Below are 17,635 nucleotides of genomic sequence, written 5' to 3' on the forward strand. Positions count from 1 at the left end.
CCCAGTGTAGAAGGATGTACATCCATGTTCCAACAGTAATGATTCTGCTGGGGAGGAAATGTGTGTGATGTGCACACCTACGACAGAACCTGGTGACAGGGCAGCGCGAGAACCTGCCTGTAAGGAACTCACCGTGGGACCTGGCCTGTGCTTATGGAAAGGGAGGGACAAATACCACCATGTGATCTATTGTCTGTGGCCCCTATTTTATTAAATCTTCTTTTGTAATCTTCATACCTTCACACAGGTTTTTAGAGTATTTTGTTCCATTTCTATAACAGGAATGGGCAGGGGCAAATATCTATGCAATGTAACTTGAATTGATTATTCAAGTAATAATATCACAATTATGAGTGAGATGATCCAACTTTCTTACATGCCTCCTCAAAAATAATACTTCTAATGCCCACACGTGCAGGCAGTTATATACTAAAAGCATCTGAGGGAAGCAACTTTGGCCTGAACTTGACAAGCTAAAAGTGGCAATAAGTAATTGTACCTGTAGAACTACTTAAATTAAGGAGGGAGTGAGGTGGGGGAAGCACCATACGAATAAATGTGACTCTGGAAAAGCTACATCATGAAAAGTCCAATTATATTGATGGTTAAATATGGGTTCAAATCTTTAGTGGAGACTATTTGATTTACATATATTTTGTAAAAACCTTGTGCATATACATATGCACCTATGCAAGTTCTTTTGCAAAAGCTTAAATATATCTTATTTTTGCAATAGATTTTATTGGCATTAAAAGCTTATCTGAAATCTTAGTATAAAAATGAATGATAATTCATTATTTAGAGCTTTTTGCTATCATCAAGTGATGTTTATTATCAGGACACCGTATATGAGATCATCCCTTTGTAAATTTAAATCATGCAGTGACTGAGTTTCAGTAACCAGTGACTTTGTGTTCAAATATTTTCTTTTACATATTACAGACATTAAAAAATACTGTAATATTGCTTAAAATTGATATAAACTTGTGGAGGTTTTTGGTTTTGGTTCTGTGTCGTGTGTGTACACCACCACCACACCACCCCCCGCCCCCCCAACTTGTTTTTACTATTAAGCTAAAGAAACTACTTCTCCAAACCTCCTCTTGACTTGTATAGTGGGAGGATATTTGGGTTCAGGATTTGTTACTCTGTCTGTAGTTTCATTATATCCTTGACCATGCTTTAAAGCACCATTTGAAATGTAATGGGTATCTACAGCCCCTTAGGGTTGCCTGAGTGCCTTAGCAGTGGATGGTTGACTTGCTGGCAAATCTGTCCTTGGATCAGTGCAGAGAAACTGTAAAACCAGAGAATCTGGCTGGCTGGGAAGCCCTCAAGGACTGAGGGACCATCAAGGCTATGGACATGTTCCTGCCTGCCCTCACTGTGCCTCCCAGACACTGTGAGGACTCTTTTCTTCTCACTCTCAACAGGACTGCTACTATTCCAGCTTGTTGCTATTTTATTGAACTTGTTGCAAATATAACTGTACAACTTGTGTCTCTGAGTCAGCTGCTTTTCACTACCATTCTTTCATAGCTTGATACCCAGAACATTACCTTTCTACTTCCCTTTCCAGAGTATTTAAAGCGCACAAGAGTGTGATGTTTAGTCATTAACCAGGTATCCTGCTTCACTGAAAAATTATGTGATTGAACCTAAATCATACCCTTCCTCTTATTACATAGATATTCCACTAGATGTCATCTGGTATCACCCTGAAGGAGAAGACATAACTTTTGTGTGTATCACATCAAACTGTGGTCTTGTGAAGGTGGATGTGGATGCAGGCTCTGGGGAAACCCTCTGCAGTTTCATTGTGATGAATGGTCTCATCTAGCCTGAAGGAGACTCCTTGCCCAGATAGGCAAGACAGTGAGATGAACAAGTAATGGAGGCATATGCTGAACAGGCTGGTTAACGTGGCTTCTGATAATGGCCTTGTTTCTTTGAATTTCTTATGTTGCCATGTGTATAGGTGGAGAACAACTTTAGGGTGATGAGGACAGGTTCTGTTTGGGAGCCAATTACTGCTTAGTTCATTCTGCAGCTGAGCTGGACACACTTTTCAGAAAGAAAATGATGAGGAAAATTGAAAAGCTAAAGTATCAAAATGGATAAAATGGCTATATCATATCAGAGCTGCTAAATTTGTCAGTTGTTTTGGCCTGTTCTTTTTCTAGGGATTAACTATCAGTTGCCAGCTAGTTTAGACAATATATGTTGGCCATCTTGATTGCAACAGTCTTTTCTTGTTGGGGGGATAATGCTTCCGGATGAGTTTTTTGCTCATAGTCTTGTATTTCCTTTTCTCTTTTCTTGTGTTCACTTACCTAGTAGCATCTTTGTTAATTCTCATGCCTTCTCTTTATTCTTTTCTCTTGCCCTTATATTCATTCTTTCCTATTTGTGTTTCTATTTTAATGTTCTTCTGCTCAATAAACCTCTCACCCACCTACATCTGTTTCACACTAGTGAACATGGAAGTTCATATCTCATTCTCTGTGTACCCATTCTTTCCATCTACCCACATACTGCCTTACTTGCACATTGCCACCCTTTCTCCTGCGGTGCACCCACGCACTGGCATTCATGAATGTAGGAACACTGCTTGCTGGGGCCTGCCTTGTACTCACATTTCTGATGCCATGCCTCACAAGGGCATGTAAATAGGAGCACTGAGGATATGCCTAGAGATCTAGAGCCAAGCACAGGAAAAGCAGTAAAATATCGAGAGGCCTTTGTTAGCCTTCAGGAGAGCACAAAGTGGATACTCTGATCTGGGTGCTACTCATCCTCATTGCTGTTGGAGTGAGCATAGTATAGAAATAATGGATTGACGTTCTTGTTTTTCACTTAGTACAGCCATTGAGGTTTCCAGAGAACAGTCCTGTTTCTCTGGTTGCATCTTACTTGGTGCCTTTGATCAGGTTCTGTTGGGAACTTTCTTGCTTTATAATTGAAAAAGCCTTAAGAAAACTTAGGTTCAGCGTGCAGCAAAGATCTGCTCACAGGGCAACAGGGAACAGTATTCACAGGTTCAACTCCTTACTATAGGCCACAACCACCAAGCAACTGTCTGCAGCTATCCAGATGATGAAGTGGTTTCTGTTTCTGGGTAGAAGTAGGCATGCCCTGCTAGTAGTCACCGACTTCAATAATTTGAATCATTTCTATATTCATGGCTTCAGGCTTTATCAATAAGGTTGGACAAATCTTAGATTGTGACTGGTCTCTGCAAACTCTATTAACAGTCATCTGCTGAGTGAAAACAGTCTGAAGTCTAGATAGCACTTCTGAAAACCTTACTTCAGTTGTACACTATGACCTTTCTCTTCTCTTTTTCTTCCCAAAAGCCATGATGTCATTGTGTGAGCCTGATATTCTGTAACCATCAAAGTAGAAAAGGAAATCATGTGACTAGAAGCTTGGACTAGTTTTTACATGAACTTGTAACCCTCTCATTCAGTCAGGCTTCAGAGAGGTGGGTACTGTGGTTTGGGTACAAAGCACTGTGTGCCCTCAGCGCTCTGTCAGGCTCTGCATACACGCTTGTACAACAGCACAGCAGTAAACAGGGCTATGTACTTACACTTTCTGCAAGCGTACTCATTTTGAAGATGCCAGTTGTCCATCTTGCAGTTGTTTGTTTAAAGTTATTGATTACAGTTTGGTCCAAGTTTGTCGGGATATTTGACCCTGTTAGTCCTGGGCCCCTTATCCTCCAGATGTTTGTTCCAGCACATGAACGGCTCCTGGCTGGACTTCAGGCTTTGTTTGAACATTGCAAGCGTGTTCATTATTTCCTCAGACTGGCATGAACAAGTATATTGTCTTGCTCAAACTTGTATCTGGTCAAATTCTGTTCAATAGCAAGTATCTTCTCTATCTCTAAAACTGGCTTCTTGATCTTCATGGTTGACAAACCATTTGCTACAGTAAATATAGTACTGACTTTTTCCATAAGTGGTATGAAATTCATGGGTTAGTAAGTTATTGCTATTATGTAAAGAGTATTTATTTGGCTTTCTTTTCAAAGGTTGTCCACCAACAGCAGAAGCCCTCCAACCACAGTAACTTAGGAGGGGGAAAAAAACAAACCCACACAAAACCCCTTGTGACTAAAGTGATGTCGTTTGTAGGCAGTTGTACTGTGACTTTAGTACTTTGGCTGTATAACAAATTTTGAAGAGAAGCATTGCTAATCTGCTCTGTTTCTCTCTGCACACAAGTCTAGAGTGATCCTGAAAGGTTTACATTTCTGCTTTTCATTTTTTATTCAAGTTATTTTTAATTTTATTAGTGAATGGGACCACGTGAAAGCTGGTCACCGAACTAGTTTAGGTAAGTGCTTTAAGGTTGTGTGGTGCTTAAACTCTTCAAAGAAATTGAAGGGAAGTGCTCAGTAGAATTTAAATGTTGACTGTCTTTAGGGTCTTTCAAGACAGTACTTTCTGGGGCTGTTTTGAGAAATGAGGAGGAATGAGTTTATTTCCAAAATAAGCACACCAGTTCTGGTTGATGTAAATCTCCTTTTTGTGACTAAAACCTTTTGAGGCTGTATTTATCCAAACAAAGCCAGGGGATAACCTTAACTTCTCTCTGACTTTGTTTCTGAGCATCCAAGGCAAATTTAAATCATCTAATAAATATTAAGCAAGAACTTGTTTTGCAATTTCTGACCATGTTTAATGACTAAAGACTTAATTTCCAAAAGCCTCATTTATTGACATTATGCTCTCTGATACAATCAACCCATGTCTCTGAATGGAAGATGAGAACATCTAATTTTTCCACCTATTGTAATCTATTTTTGCTTTTCAAACTCATGTCACAACCATAAAGGAGATGACATCCGGAAAGGCTGTTACTTCAGAGTGTGGGCAGGAACGAGTGGCACTTATGGGTTGAAGGTGATGAATTTGTACTAATCATCACCATTTCAGCTTTAATTTCCTTCCTGCTTTGCTGTGTATAATGATAGGATGCCTCTACTAACAGGCTTTCATGGATGGCCTTTTCAATATATGGGAGAGAATGATACTATATTATACCATATTTTTAGTTCTATTTGGGATAATATTAAAAATATCTATTTCAGAGAATACATTTAGAGAAGGTTTTCCAAATTGTAGAGGTTCAAGTTAGTATTCTACATTCGCATTCAGGGTCTGCTGGAATCTTGAGTCCTTCTGTAAAGAAAACTTCTCTCTGCAGCACAGAGAAGTTAATTCACTTCAAAAGTATACCCAAAGATGATGCAATGATTGATTTTTATACTGAAACACTGACAAACAATGAAAATGTTTCTTTCATGGGTAGGGTAGAAGACTTAAAAAAAAAAAAAAAAAAAAAAGTCTAGATCACTACTGCTAAATCTCAAAGCTTCTCCATGTACTGTATCCTGTTTTTCCTATACTGATCTGTAGCTGATGGCCAATCTGATTCAACCATTTTTCTTAGAGATTGTGAATGGAACAGCAAATTTCCATTCTCTTATGGTATGCTTTTTCCAAAAGGGAAAGCTAAATGTATTTAAAAAAAAAAAATCAAATAACCTTTTTGCCAGACATATTAAATATTTGAATAAGTGTTGGATGACAGTCAGAGACTGATTGTTCTGAAAAATTTTAGCAGTTAACTGATAATTAACTCAGTCTAGCCTATGTTGAAAAAGGACAGTTTCCCCCAATTGCCCACTAATTTATTTACAAGATAGAAAATAGAGCTTGCATTCACACGTTTCTCCTTTGAGTGTAGGAAGTTTCCAGGGAGGCACACTTTCCATATTTGATGTGTAACATGTCCCATTTTGGAAGAGTCTGCCATGCTGGGCAGGGCACAACCCACAGCTGTGAAACCAGTCTACAATACCGAGGCTATTTGTGTGCATGGGTGGGGGCAGGAGGCGGCGAGTAGGAAATCACAAGTGAACTTGATCTGGTGGTGCCTGCACCTTGTAAATGAACCAAGGGTCACAGAAAAGACAGTCCTTAATCCCTCTGATCTGTATGTTCTGCTGTTTTTCCTGAGTCCAAAGAACCTACATTTAGGCAATATTAAAAAAAAATAAAAAAAAAATCCCTGCAAAATAAGCATTGTATACTGCTTTTGAAACAGAGATTTTGAAGAAATAATAAAAATATCTATCTCTGGACTATTTTAAAGCATGTAAATATTAAGTGTCTCAAAATACTGCCAAAATTTTCAGTTGTACCATTGAACTATTACTTATAGCTTCTCCCTTTTATAAAGTAGATTAGTATGGACAGCACTATAAATTGCCATAAAATACTTCCAGATCTCTTGGACCTTGTTTAAACAACCAGCTTTGTATAGACCTGCTATAGCAACAGATATGTAATACTAGGCTTACAACAGCAACCCAGAGACAGCTCTGAATTTCTGCAATGCTGTTTATTGCTTGGTGAAACATGGTCATGTTGCCAGGGACACTGGGGTGGGCTGGAATATCTCTGGAATTAACAACCTGGGTGATTAACCTTTGTAGTTGTTTTCAGGTTCCTACTCCGAATGAGATGAAAGACTTAGAAATGTACCAAGGTTGGGTTGTAAGGAGTGGAATAGTTTCTTTTTGAAAACAAAAGAAAAAACCCAACAACTTTCCATTCTCACGCTGTACCAAATCATGAACCGGGGAGAGATGTTTGTGGAAAAGGGTGAAAGTCCCTCTGTCTTCGCTCCGCAAATAGTCTGATCTATACTAACTCTGGTAATAGAAGTAGTTGTTGTGCTCCCTGGGAGCTGTGTTAGTCTCTTCTATGGATAGGTTTAGCTCATTTTCAGAGGGCTCTACCCAGCATGTTGTGTCATGTTCTCCCTCTTTCCTGTTAGGGTGGGCCCGGTGACTCTTTACAGGAGGTCAGGGTGCAGGGCACCAGGCAGCATCTGTGAGTACCTGAGCAGCTGTGGTGGTTGCACGTATCTTTAGCGAAAAGATTTGCTTTGCCCGATGCAAAGTTATAGGGCAGGGGGCACAGGCAGTGATGTTGGCCATCTCTTGCAGTGAGCAGTGGCTGCTGCAGCACCCAAAACCATGGCAGAACTCCAGTCTGCCATGGCTGAAATATGATTAAATACTGTGAAATATGCCATACTATGAAATATGATTTTAGTCAGAAATTTCATACAGGTGTTTGGCTAAATCATGGTAAAATTGTAAAACTTCAGGGGGAGTAAATGAAGACTGGACCCATACTAATTTAAAGGATTTACAGTCAAAGGAATAATGTTACTTTAATGCAGTGTCTGTTTAGAGGGTAGCTGATAAGTCATAGTTCTCTTTTGTCCTCTGTGAGGTTGAAGCCCTGCAAACAGTGGCATTTGCTTCATATTAACTGTGTCAGAACAAACATGAGGATGCCCCTGGTGTGGGAGGCATAGTTGTTATTCCTACTTCACAGGAATTTAGATTTAGTCCTACCGATCCTGGAAAATTAATTCATGTAAGAGACCCAACTGGAGACTGGTTTGCATTGTTTCAGGAGCATTCAAGTTTTGCAGTTAGAGACTTCCTCAGGAGTCTCTCTCTCATATATACATACATATATATATATATAAATACATATAACAAAAGGAAAATAATACTACAAGACCAGATTCTTTTGTTCTGCATTTACTGGCCTTCAAAGTAGGAAGATGTCATTTGCAGTGGCTTCCAGCTCCAATGGTAGGTGATGGTGGAAGTTGGCAGCAGCTGCCACTTAGCTATGTTCCTTCTAGCAGAGTGTGCTTGTAACACTGAAGATTTTGTCCTCCCTCGAAGGTCCCGAGGTCCCCAAAGGGTGGCAGTACAAACACAGTCTGCTCTCCCCATGAGGTGACGTCAGTGGGTTTACAGCTTCTCCATTTGGTACAGAATAATGGAGTGTGCCTGACTAAGCTCATGTTATCTTGGAAAATGGAAAATCTGCAAGGGTGAGATAAAATCTTGTATCACCCATGTGATAGCTGCGTCTCATGATGGTAACTCATTAAGACCAGGGCACACTTTGATTTATTTTCATTATGAACTCTAATGTCACAAGGTCTTATACACTTCAGATTTGGTAGTGCCCATTTTTGTAGTTATGTAGTTCAAGCATAACTGCAACTTTTCGTCTTTTACTTCTCATTGCTACCCACTGTGATATAGGCTACTCATATGGCATATTTTAGAGTAAATTTAATACAACGTTCACAGTGAAATTAAATTACCTTCGATGCTAGTATTGGCATTGTAAATTAGAGTCTGTCTCTTGCCAAGATTAGCTTTAGTACTAATATTACAAGGAATGCGACTGCTAATGAGTCTCACTAGTCACTGCCTCTCTACGTAAGCAAGTGTGGGTGATCTGCTGTGCTCAACACATCATCAGTATCAAAGTGGACTGAACTGTGGGGTCAGTGATTAAATGTTTTCTATATTTGAGATTTGACTCCGGTAGCTGGGGGGGAGTATGAAAAATAGGAAGGAAATTTAGACCCATTTCTCTTTTGTTTTGTTTTGGGGGGTGGTGAGGATGGGTCTATGTAGATCAGCATCACCTACTCCAGGTAACCGAGATTATGGTGGTGTAAAATGGGTAAAAAAAAAAAAAAAAAAAAGCGAGAGAAAAGGTGGTGTGGGGAAAATTAATATTTGGATAAGATGGGAAGTAGTGATATATTGAGGCAGAATGGAAGCATGTGTTTTAATACTTCAGTAATTATGATGGAAAGATCACTTCAGATGTGAAATGAGTATAAAACTTTATTTTTTAAGTAGATTTGATTGAAGAGTTGCTTATTATTTTGCAATAAATTAAACAGAAAAGGTGCTACATACCTGCTTGGGGAATACAAACATAGTAAAAGTAACAGCTTATACAATTCTTATATAATTTAAAATATATCCATTTTTAAAACATGTCAATTTATCATATATTTACATAGCAGAATAGTATCGTGTAGCTGCACTCACACTTATTAACACTTCACAGATTAAACAAAAGCCATTAATCAGTCTTGTCTGAGCATTTTCTTGTTATGCACAAAATTGTCAGTCATCCTTGTTCTTCTTCTGAACTTGATAATCTTTTCCCAACACTCAGCTTGCTAGTCTTGCACTTCCTAATAATCAGCAGTTCTTTGGGAATCTAAGACTTTGTTCAATGTTCACAGTGTGTTTCAAACAATAAATAATATCCATATCCTGTCTTGACTCCATGGCACATGGGAGGAGAGGATGTTCTCCCTGTGCTACTCTCATCCTCATAACAGTCTTGCCAGGTTTTATCCTGCGTTCTCTTGGCTGTGAAGCTGTTTGCATCTCCCTCGCACCCCTCCTCCCAAGGCAGGGGTTCTCCTTGCCAAGATCCAACCACCCTGAAGGATCTCTCCACAGGATATTTGACACAGAGTCTACTTGGCTCTTCACTGCCTCAAACACTTCATTTTGAAGTGTTGGTTTGCAGCTGGTTCAATAGGTTCAGGTAGGCTTTGGATTTCAAAAATCTGGGATATGAATCCCTTTCCATGAGGATGTACACACTTTTCTGGGCTTCATCAAAACTTGTGTGAGTTGGGTCTTGAGCTCTTTTGGCTGTTGCTTCCCTCATCTGATAGTCAATATTGATCTGGAAAGTGAAAAACAAATGCCATTGGCATCTTAAAAATATACTCTGTATATCTATAGTTTTATTTTGTCAATAAACAAATCTGCAGCCTTAGAACTCAGTGTGATAGTTCAATGTCAGAACTGCTAAATGAGGAAGTTTTAATGCTTATATCCTAGTCATGCACAAAAATTGCTACCCACTATAGAAATGCAATTTCTTACATAGTCAGAAGTAATATAACTCAACAATGGAGTAAGAGGAACAACCTCCAATTAAAACAATAGGAGAAATCTTGTGTAGAATGAGAGTCTTCAATTTGAAATATGAGCAACATACACAACTTTTTAATTTGCCAGGATGCCCACATATTTTAAAAGACAAGAAATATAATAAACAGCTCTCCTACTAGGAAAGCTCTCTCTAAGTATCAGACTCCAAACACCAGCAGTAATTCAAGCTAGGCTGACTCAGAGAACAGCATCATGTGCTGAGCTGCTGGTGCCCCTGCTGAGCTTCTGCTAGTGGTGCTCCCAAGTACTGGCCTGTATTGTGTGACTCTACTTGTGTGATCTGATAACCTCACAGTTGAAGACAGTAGTGATGCACGTACACTTATATGCATCTGTCTTCTTCCTGTGTAACTGAATGAATGCATGAGCATCTCAGTGAAGCTAGACTTCTATCTTCTGATTTTCCAGAATTCATGTATTGTAACACTACACAGATTAACTTTGTACATACCTGTTTAATAGCATCTGACTGAACAAACTCCTCATAAATTCTCTCTGCTTTGCCGTGTAAGTGATCAGACTTGGTTTTCTTGTAATCCTCACAAGCCAACCAGAACTCAATGTTTTCCTCGCTGAATTCTGACTTCAGGAACTCCCGAAAGACACCTTGACCACCTAAAGCCAACACAAACACATCATCGTATATAATATGATATTTGTCACCAGGGAGGATAAAATAAATAGCAGAAATTGTATTGAAATCTCTGTTATAAAATCTTGCCCAAATACACTGTTCTTCCCTTCTTCAACATACTACAGATACTCTAATATTAAGGGTGATGGAGGTCTTCCTAATTATGTTCCGTGGTTTTAGATCTAGACCCTGGGTACCAAAGCACATCAATGGATTCTAGTCCTCCCTAAATGGATTGTCTAAGGGTATAAGTGGAGAGAAAATTCCAAATTAAGCTGATGTGTTATGCCAGGACAGAAGACTGATCAAAAAGCACTGAATTGAGCTATTTGGGGGTTATTTGCTATACTGGGAATATGAAATGGAAGGAAAAAAAACCCAGACTTGGAAGCAAAGCTGAATACAGTAGCTATGTTACACTGGAGCTATACTTAACCGAAAGGCAACTTGCAGGCCATTCTCTGGCAGTATTTGCAGAATGCTACAGCTTTGCCTGTTTGGCAAGATTAAATAAAATTTTGTCCTCAGAATAAGAATGAAATCATATTGAAGTAATAGACTTACTTTGGCTGGCCAAGAGCTTTTCCAAAGACTGGGACCACTGTAGTACTTCCTCTGCTGAAAGCCTAAGATGACAAGAAAGAGAAAAGACTTCAGGCAAGAAACTATGTGGGTTTGTTTGCATGTTTAAAGGAGATAAATTTGATAATTTATTGTAGGAATATGTACCAGGTACTTATTAAGTTTATGGCTTTCTCATAATCTGAGATCCTGCAGGCAAGCCCACATTGAGAAAAAAATCAGAGAGATGGAAAACCAAGAAACTACGATGTTATCCTGAATTCTGTTCCTAGAAAGATGAGCTTTTACAGTAACTATGATCATATAATTTTGTATCTGTACTTCTGTTTCCATATTCCTGAAGTACCAATGGTAGTACCCCTGCTCTTCACTTCAGTGTGAACCATCATTTCTTGTAAATCTTTACAGAAGGGATACAACATCCCTCTGAAGAACACAGATTTAACTGAGGTATCTTCTCCCTCACTGTTTGATGCAAACATATACACATCACTAAGAAAAAACTCCTAACTCTGTGAATTGTTTCTACTTTCTAATCTTCACTTCTTTTATATTCTGGAAATTCTAGGCATTATTATAATACTTGTTGTTCTAGAAGTAGTTTAGAAATTAATAAAACAGTTTATAGTAATCTAGCTATAGTTATATTTTGTTATAACTTAGTGTATCTCAGTACTTACATGACACTTCTGGAGTTGGAAGTCTTGATCCCAGATTCGATATGTGGTACCATGCACTTCAAATAATTTTTGAGATCTGCACCACTGAAACCAATGAACAGACATTTTTGTAATCTGTTAAAATTGCAGTTGCATTTCAATTCCACCTAAATTTCTTAAAACTTTTAAACAGCAGCAGACTGCTCCATCCTCTGACTGAAGTCTGGGAAGTTTCATATCAGAGTAACTTTTTTGAAAAGACTAAGAGGCTCCCAGCATATCCAAAATCTACTCCTAATTACTTAAGGGAATCAATTCATTGGTATGAGTCAGCTCAAGCTATTTTTAATCATCCTATAGTCCTGGGCTTTGAGCAGGCTTTGCAGTCATTTAGCCTGAAATGCAGTGCTAATTCTTAATCTTCAAGATTCTAGCGTTATCTTAATTTCTAATATGTTAAAGTTTATACGAAGGTGTGTATACTTACAAAGCCTTTTGCTTCTTTTTATGGATTTTGCCTTCTGCAAGCTTGCAGTCGTCTTTTCCATTTAATTCAGTCATGTTGTTGTGGGGAAAAAAAAATCCTGGCATTTTACTTCAATCGTGAAGCGACTTTTGCAACGATAATCCTCCAAGCGCCAAATGTCAGTTCACTGACTCGGCTACCGCCTTTTATTGACGCAGGGGGCCCTGCTAGTTGGTGTGAACAGAGCTGTTTATCATGCATCCTTACCACAAACTGTGGAAGTTCCCCTTTTTTTTTTTTCAGTGTACAGTGACGTGAGTCTTTTGAGAAAGAAAACAGACAGCGGTGTCTCGTGGTTGAGGTTAAACCGGATGAGACTGAATTACTTTGTTTTGTGTGTCTGTGTATGTCTGTGTTACAAAAAAAAAAAAAAAAAAAAAATCCCCTCTAGAACTTTGAATTCTTGTCCCTTTCTGATTGGTACTTTCAAATCAGAAGTAATTCTTGGTTTTATCAAATGGGCTGCAAATACTGCAGTTTTATCTTGACAAAATTCACTTGCTACGTGCCTGTGTTCTGAAATTTCATACTTCACAATTGACTTGATGGATTCAGGGGAATATTAGAAAAAAAGTACTTTAAGATATGTCAGTATTGAAGTTCCATATGCAACAAGCTATTTTCAGGTCACCAGTTGCTCTTCAAACTAGAAGTCTACATTAGATAGAGGAATCTGATTTGTTTAGGCACATGTGCTGTGAAAATGTTTAAAAGTAATTTTTATGGGAAAGGGTTTTGAAACAGCAAAAATGTATTTAATTTGGTTTAATTTTTCCATTTCAGATTATTTGGAAGCACACTCCCATACTTCAGGAATGCCTCTGTAATTTTAAATGATTCATCATGTGTAAAGATTGATTTAAGTTAAAGACCTGTTGTTTGTAAAGACAATGTGAACATTACCATGTGTTTGAGGGAGGTTTGCATTCTTTGTATATACTTGAGTTTCACTGCAAGAAGAAACCATGGGTACAAAGCAAGACAAAGAATTAAATGTTACCTGCTATTTACCTGTCTGGGTTGATGATCTAGGGGTGTAAGTACTTAATCTGCTCCCTGGGCATCCCAATTTCTGCTTGTTTGTTGGGTTTTTTTTCTAGGAAGTTTCAAAGATTTTGTTTTATTGAGTAATACATACAACTCTGATTCTTGAGCTATTTGTAAATAATGATTTGTACAGGGCTGCATATGATTGTGGTAACTGAGAATTTGTTCACATATCTACAGTTTCATAGTGAGCTGTGATACAAAGGACTCAAGGAGCCTGAAAGCTGCCTGCAGACAGGTGTGCAGGTGAGGACAGACAGTCTGCATCAGGGTGGTTTTAACCACAGGAGACTGCTGATCCTCTGAATATTAGCAGTGACATCAATGTGTCTGCATAGGCCGACTGCAGGAAACATTTATCTCTGTGCTATCAGGTAAACACTGACCTTTGTAAGGCAGAGGTATTTACTAGCCCCTGAACAAGGCTAAAAAGGAAGGAAGAGATGTTATCAGTACCATATTTGTTTTCATACCTAGCATGCTGTTTTTTGATATTCAGCCCCCTCAGTGTCTCATTGTATTTCTTCAGTTAGTAGCTGTTCTCAGTGAATTACAGGGAGGGTTATAGAGATGCTGTATCCAAACTCTTCTCAGAAGGGTGCAATAAAAGGATAAAAGGCAACAGACACAAGTTATATCAAGGGAAAATCCCTATTCCCTACCATATCTCTTTGTAGCCTTAGGCTAAAAGGAGGGTAATGTCTTGAACTTATAATTACAAGCAGGTATAAGTAAGCCACCAGCTGGGCTCTGTGAGTCTAAGAGGGACTAGAGTTTCTCCCCTGAAGAACAGGACAGTTTGCTTGTTTGTGCCCGTTAATGACACAGGACTGTTGGCAATTGTTTACCAGACAAGGAATGTCTGTTCTTCATTTAAAATAAAGTTACTATCTTTATCTTTCGGATTTGTTAAACATATCAATGCACATTACAGGTGTTGCTTCAGACCTTTTGGATTATCATGTGCTACTGCATGGAGTTTGTACTTCACTTTGCAACAAATATTCCCCTGAGTAAATAAAGAATAGTATTCTTGTCGCTTACACCCATGTAATGCTGCTGTCACACAATATCTGAATTGTTTTCCAGGTACTTTATTTGGTGGAGGAGATCAGTTATGTTAGTCTTAGACAACAGTGTAGTTTGTAGGGTGAAATAAATTCATTGCACTGTGAGCTTTGGCCTTGCTATCCTAAAGGATTCTGAAATAAGGCCTCTGCAGAGGCCACAAGCTTGTTCCTGCCACACTGCATGAATTACCTTGGCTTCTCTCTAACATACTTTGTCTGAAGTATTTCATTTGTACTTCATACTTTGTCTGAAGTATTTTCCAGCTTCATCTCTGTACAGCCTATTGTACTTTTGACGTTCTTTTGGGGAGATCAATAGATGACGACGTTCCTTTTCTCTATAATATTTACTGAAAGCACTGAAGAATATTTTGATGGTGACACCAACAGAAATCAAGGAGAGGTTTTTTTGCTGGATTTGCTACAGTTTGGAATAGATGGGTGGTAAAGTACATTCAAGAAGAATGCCTATCTGTGGAAAGATTGTATGTAGCCCCTTGGAAGATACTACACCACTGGACTCCGGGGTAGGTAGTAGCCTTTGTTTTTAGGATCCTGGTGCTACTGGACTTGAAGGCAGTCAAAAGGGAAGGAGGAATAGGTATAATACTGTACTGTAAAGGAGGGAAAAGTTGTGGTTGCCTAGCAGACTGCCTGGCATTAGCTGATGTTCTTATATTCTGCTGTTCTCATATTCTGAATTTATAAGACTCTTAATATACTAATGGTATGTCCTGACCCTCCACACTGCCATCTGAGAGTCCTCTCCAGTCTTCCAAATCAGTAAGCCCCAGCCTCTGGACTACTACTGCTGCTCTTTATCCCTGTGCAAAGAAAATCAACACTACATCTCTGCTTCACTCTAAGCCAGGTCTATTTGTCAACTTGCGTAAAGATTCGTGTTAGACTGGCAAAAGTGGAAAGGAGACTGGGAGTTATGAGTATCTGATTTGGAGAAGGGATGAACAATGTGTATCTAGGAAGGAGTGTGCCACCTAAACTTTGAGATTAGGGTAATAGAAGGTATAAGGACAAAGTAAAGCAACAATATCCTCACATTCTTCTGTAAGCCTTCCTCAAACTCTGCAAAACCAAAGCCTTCTGCATTCACTAGCAGATATCTCAATGTGGGAGTTTGATTATTATTCACACTTAAATTTTTTTCCACTGGGGATGATTACTTTCCTCCTCTGAGTAACTCTCTTCAAGGCATCCTCTTTTCTCTTGATGGAATATTTCACTGACTCTGATTCACTCTTTCTATGCAAGCCTACTCATCTTTAAGATTTTATTTGTTGAGTCCGATGTGAGTTACCTGATTTCAAGAATAGGAAAAGTGTCTACAAGACTTAGGTATGTGTACAATTAAAGCAAGAGGAAAAAGAGAAAGATTAATAGGGCTGACAAAAATTTTTTTGTTACTTATGTTCTGCTTCTGTAGACCACAGGAAACCAGGAAAACACCTGCATGGAACTTCCTAAATTAAACGTATTTGCTAACTATGAATGTGGTTATTGTAGAGGATCCTTCTTTCAGCAGGAGTTGAACTAGATCCCACAGATGGACTAGATGTTGGTCCCCTCCAGCTTTCATGACTCTGTTGTTCTGAATACCCTGACTTTTGTAGTGTCAAAATTGCTACTTATTCTTAACATAACTTTAAAAATAGAATACTTCAAAATCTTATGTGTTCATCCATATTCAGGTTCTCTGTCCTTGTTTCCTGCAGACAGAAGTGTAGTCCAGGCTCTGGTGGGTTTTAACATGATACTGTGAGGAATAGTTATGTCCTGATCCAGTGGAAAGCTTTTCCATAACTTCTGTCCTCCTAATTTGCTGGGGTCTTTTTCAGTTTCATCATAAGATGATTGGTAACAGACCTGTCTCATCTCCCACCATCTTCATCTACCTACAGAATACTTTGCTCTATTTCATGCAGAGCATGATGGCTAATTGCTGCTTGAAATTTTCTTGTTTAATAATTAATCTCCTTTTCTTCTATTAACACAGAAAATTGCAAAAAAGGAGTTTTTGAGCCTTATAGTTTTAGGGCTTATTAGAATAACCCCATCATTTGATACAGAACCCTCTTTGATTGGCATTGCCTCATTTGACTCGGTCCAATAAAAGGACAGAGGAGCATTTTTTTGCAGCAACAGTAGCACAGCTGACTATCACCAGCTGTTTTTTACTGTTTTCTAGATCTCTTGTAGGTTTCTGAGTAATTAATCCAACTTCTTGATGTGCACAGAAGAAACTTGCAAATATTTGCTAGTATTCAACCTGTTTCCATCTATTGTTTCCCATTCTTGCCAGTGACCTCTTGGTAGAGTGCAAGAGAAAAAAAATATAAGAGAATTTCCAGGATTACAGCACTGGACAAGTTTAGTTAAAGCAAAGAGAATAAAAAGTCCCATGAACTCTGTGTCTCACTTGTTGGTGTAAATGATTTCAAGCTTCTCCTTCTGACTTCTGCCTTAGGGGTTTTTTTTGGTCACTCTTGACTGGCCTTACCCTCATTCATTCTCCATTTCAGCCTAGTTTTGTTTCTGAATATTACATTTTGAATTAGCAAGCTGTTAGCTTCCATGTGTGGCCAATTGTTAGCTTTACTGTTCATTTTATGCTTCTCTGGAGTTAGCTGGCCAAGTCTGTGCTGGGCTGGAGGGCTGAGCTCAAGTGCCCAGTCTAGCAAGGCTGCTCCATTGCTGGTCATGTAGCTGAGCTTTAACTTAACGATGAAAACAAGTGATTTCTTTGAAATGCTCTTGTCTTTTACATGACCTAGAGAGGTGAACTACTGATAATCCATCTCTTAAGTAAAAAGGCGTGTAGAGGAAATAGAAACTAGTTTCTATGTGAGAGGAAGCAGTGTTTGTTTTACAAAAAAAGGGGGGGTATGTGCTTTTCAGTGTCAGGGATAATATTTTGCAACATTAAAATTTTCTCTAATATCATATAGTTGGTCCATAACGGAGTGATGGTATCCATCATTAATTTTTTTTTAGATCTAATTTGTGCTACAAGCAAATGTTTTCTGGAATGAAATCCTGAAGCCACTGAGATTAAAATCTTGCTACTGGTTTTAGTGATCTCGTTCTTGGTCTCGGACTGATTTGATTGAGAATTGGGGTTTTTTAAGAAAGATTTCTTGGGTTTGAACTTTCAGATGTTCCCAATGTTAGCTTTCATTCCTAATTAATTCAATGGCAGTTTTATTTTTGCAA

At 38.6% G+C, this 17,635-nt stretch overlaps 1 protein-coding gene and 1 long non-coding RNA gene across 2 annotated transcripts in view; one reads left to right on the top strand and one right to left on the bottom strand.

Annotated features, from left to right (window-relative positions):
- The window catches only part of LOC142602784 (uncharacterized), an 84,899-nt gene that overhangs the window by 31,894 nt on the left and 35,370 nt on the right, over positions 1 to 17,635 (top strand). The window lies entirely within an intron of this gene.
- RGS1 (regulator of G protein signaling 1) lies at positions 8,731 to 12,466 on the bottom strand. Its single transcript, XM_010307391.2, has 5 exons — positions 12,252 to 12,466; positions 11,786 to 11,869; positions 11,088 to 11,149; positions 10,341 to 10,504; positions 8,731 to 9,617 (listed from the first exon to the last, which is right to left on the bottom strand). The coding sequence occupies exons 1-5, from the start codon at positions 12,353 to 12,355 to the stop codon at positions 9,432 to 9,434; spliced, it is 600 nt and encodes a 199-aa protein (XP_010305693.1). The 5' UTR covers positions 12,356 to 12,466; the 3' UTR covers positions 8,731 to 9,431.

Source organism: Balearica regulorum, chromosome 8, assembly GCF_011004875.1.
Source record: "Balearica regulorum gibbericeps isolate bBalReg1 chromosome 8, bBalReg1.pri, whole genome shotgun sequence".
Lineage (NCBI taxonomy): Eukaryota > Metazoa > Chordata > Aves > Gruiformes > Gruidae > Balearica > Balearica regulorum.

Excerpts from the sequence above, each read along its gene's own strand:
- RGS1 (XM_010307391.2), bottom strand. The coding sequence starts at position 12,355 with ATGCCAGGATTTTTTTTTCCCCACAACAACATGACTGAATTAAATGGA. Across the intron at positions 11,870-12,251 it reads AAAAAGAAGCAAAAGGCTTT|TGGTGCAGATCTCAAAAATT; the intron begins GTAAGTATACAC and ends CATTGGTTTCAG. Across the intron at positions 9,618-10,340 it reads AGTCAGATGCTATTAAACAG|ATCAATATTGACTATCAGAT; the intron begins GTATGTACAAAG and ends TTCACTTTCCAG.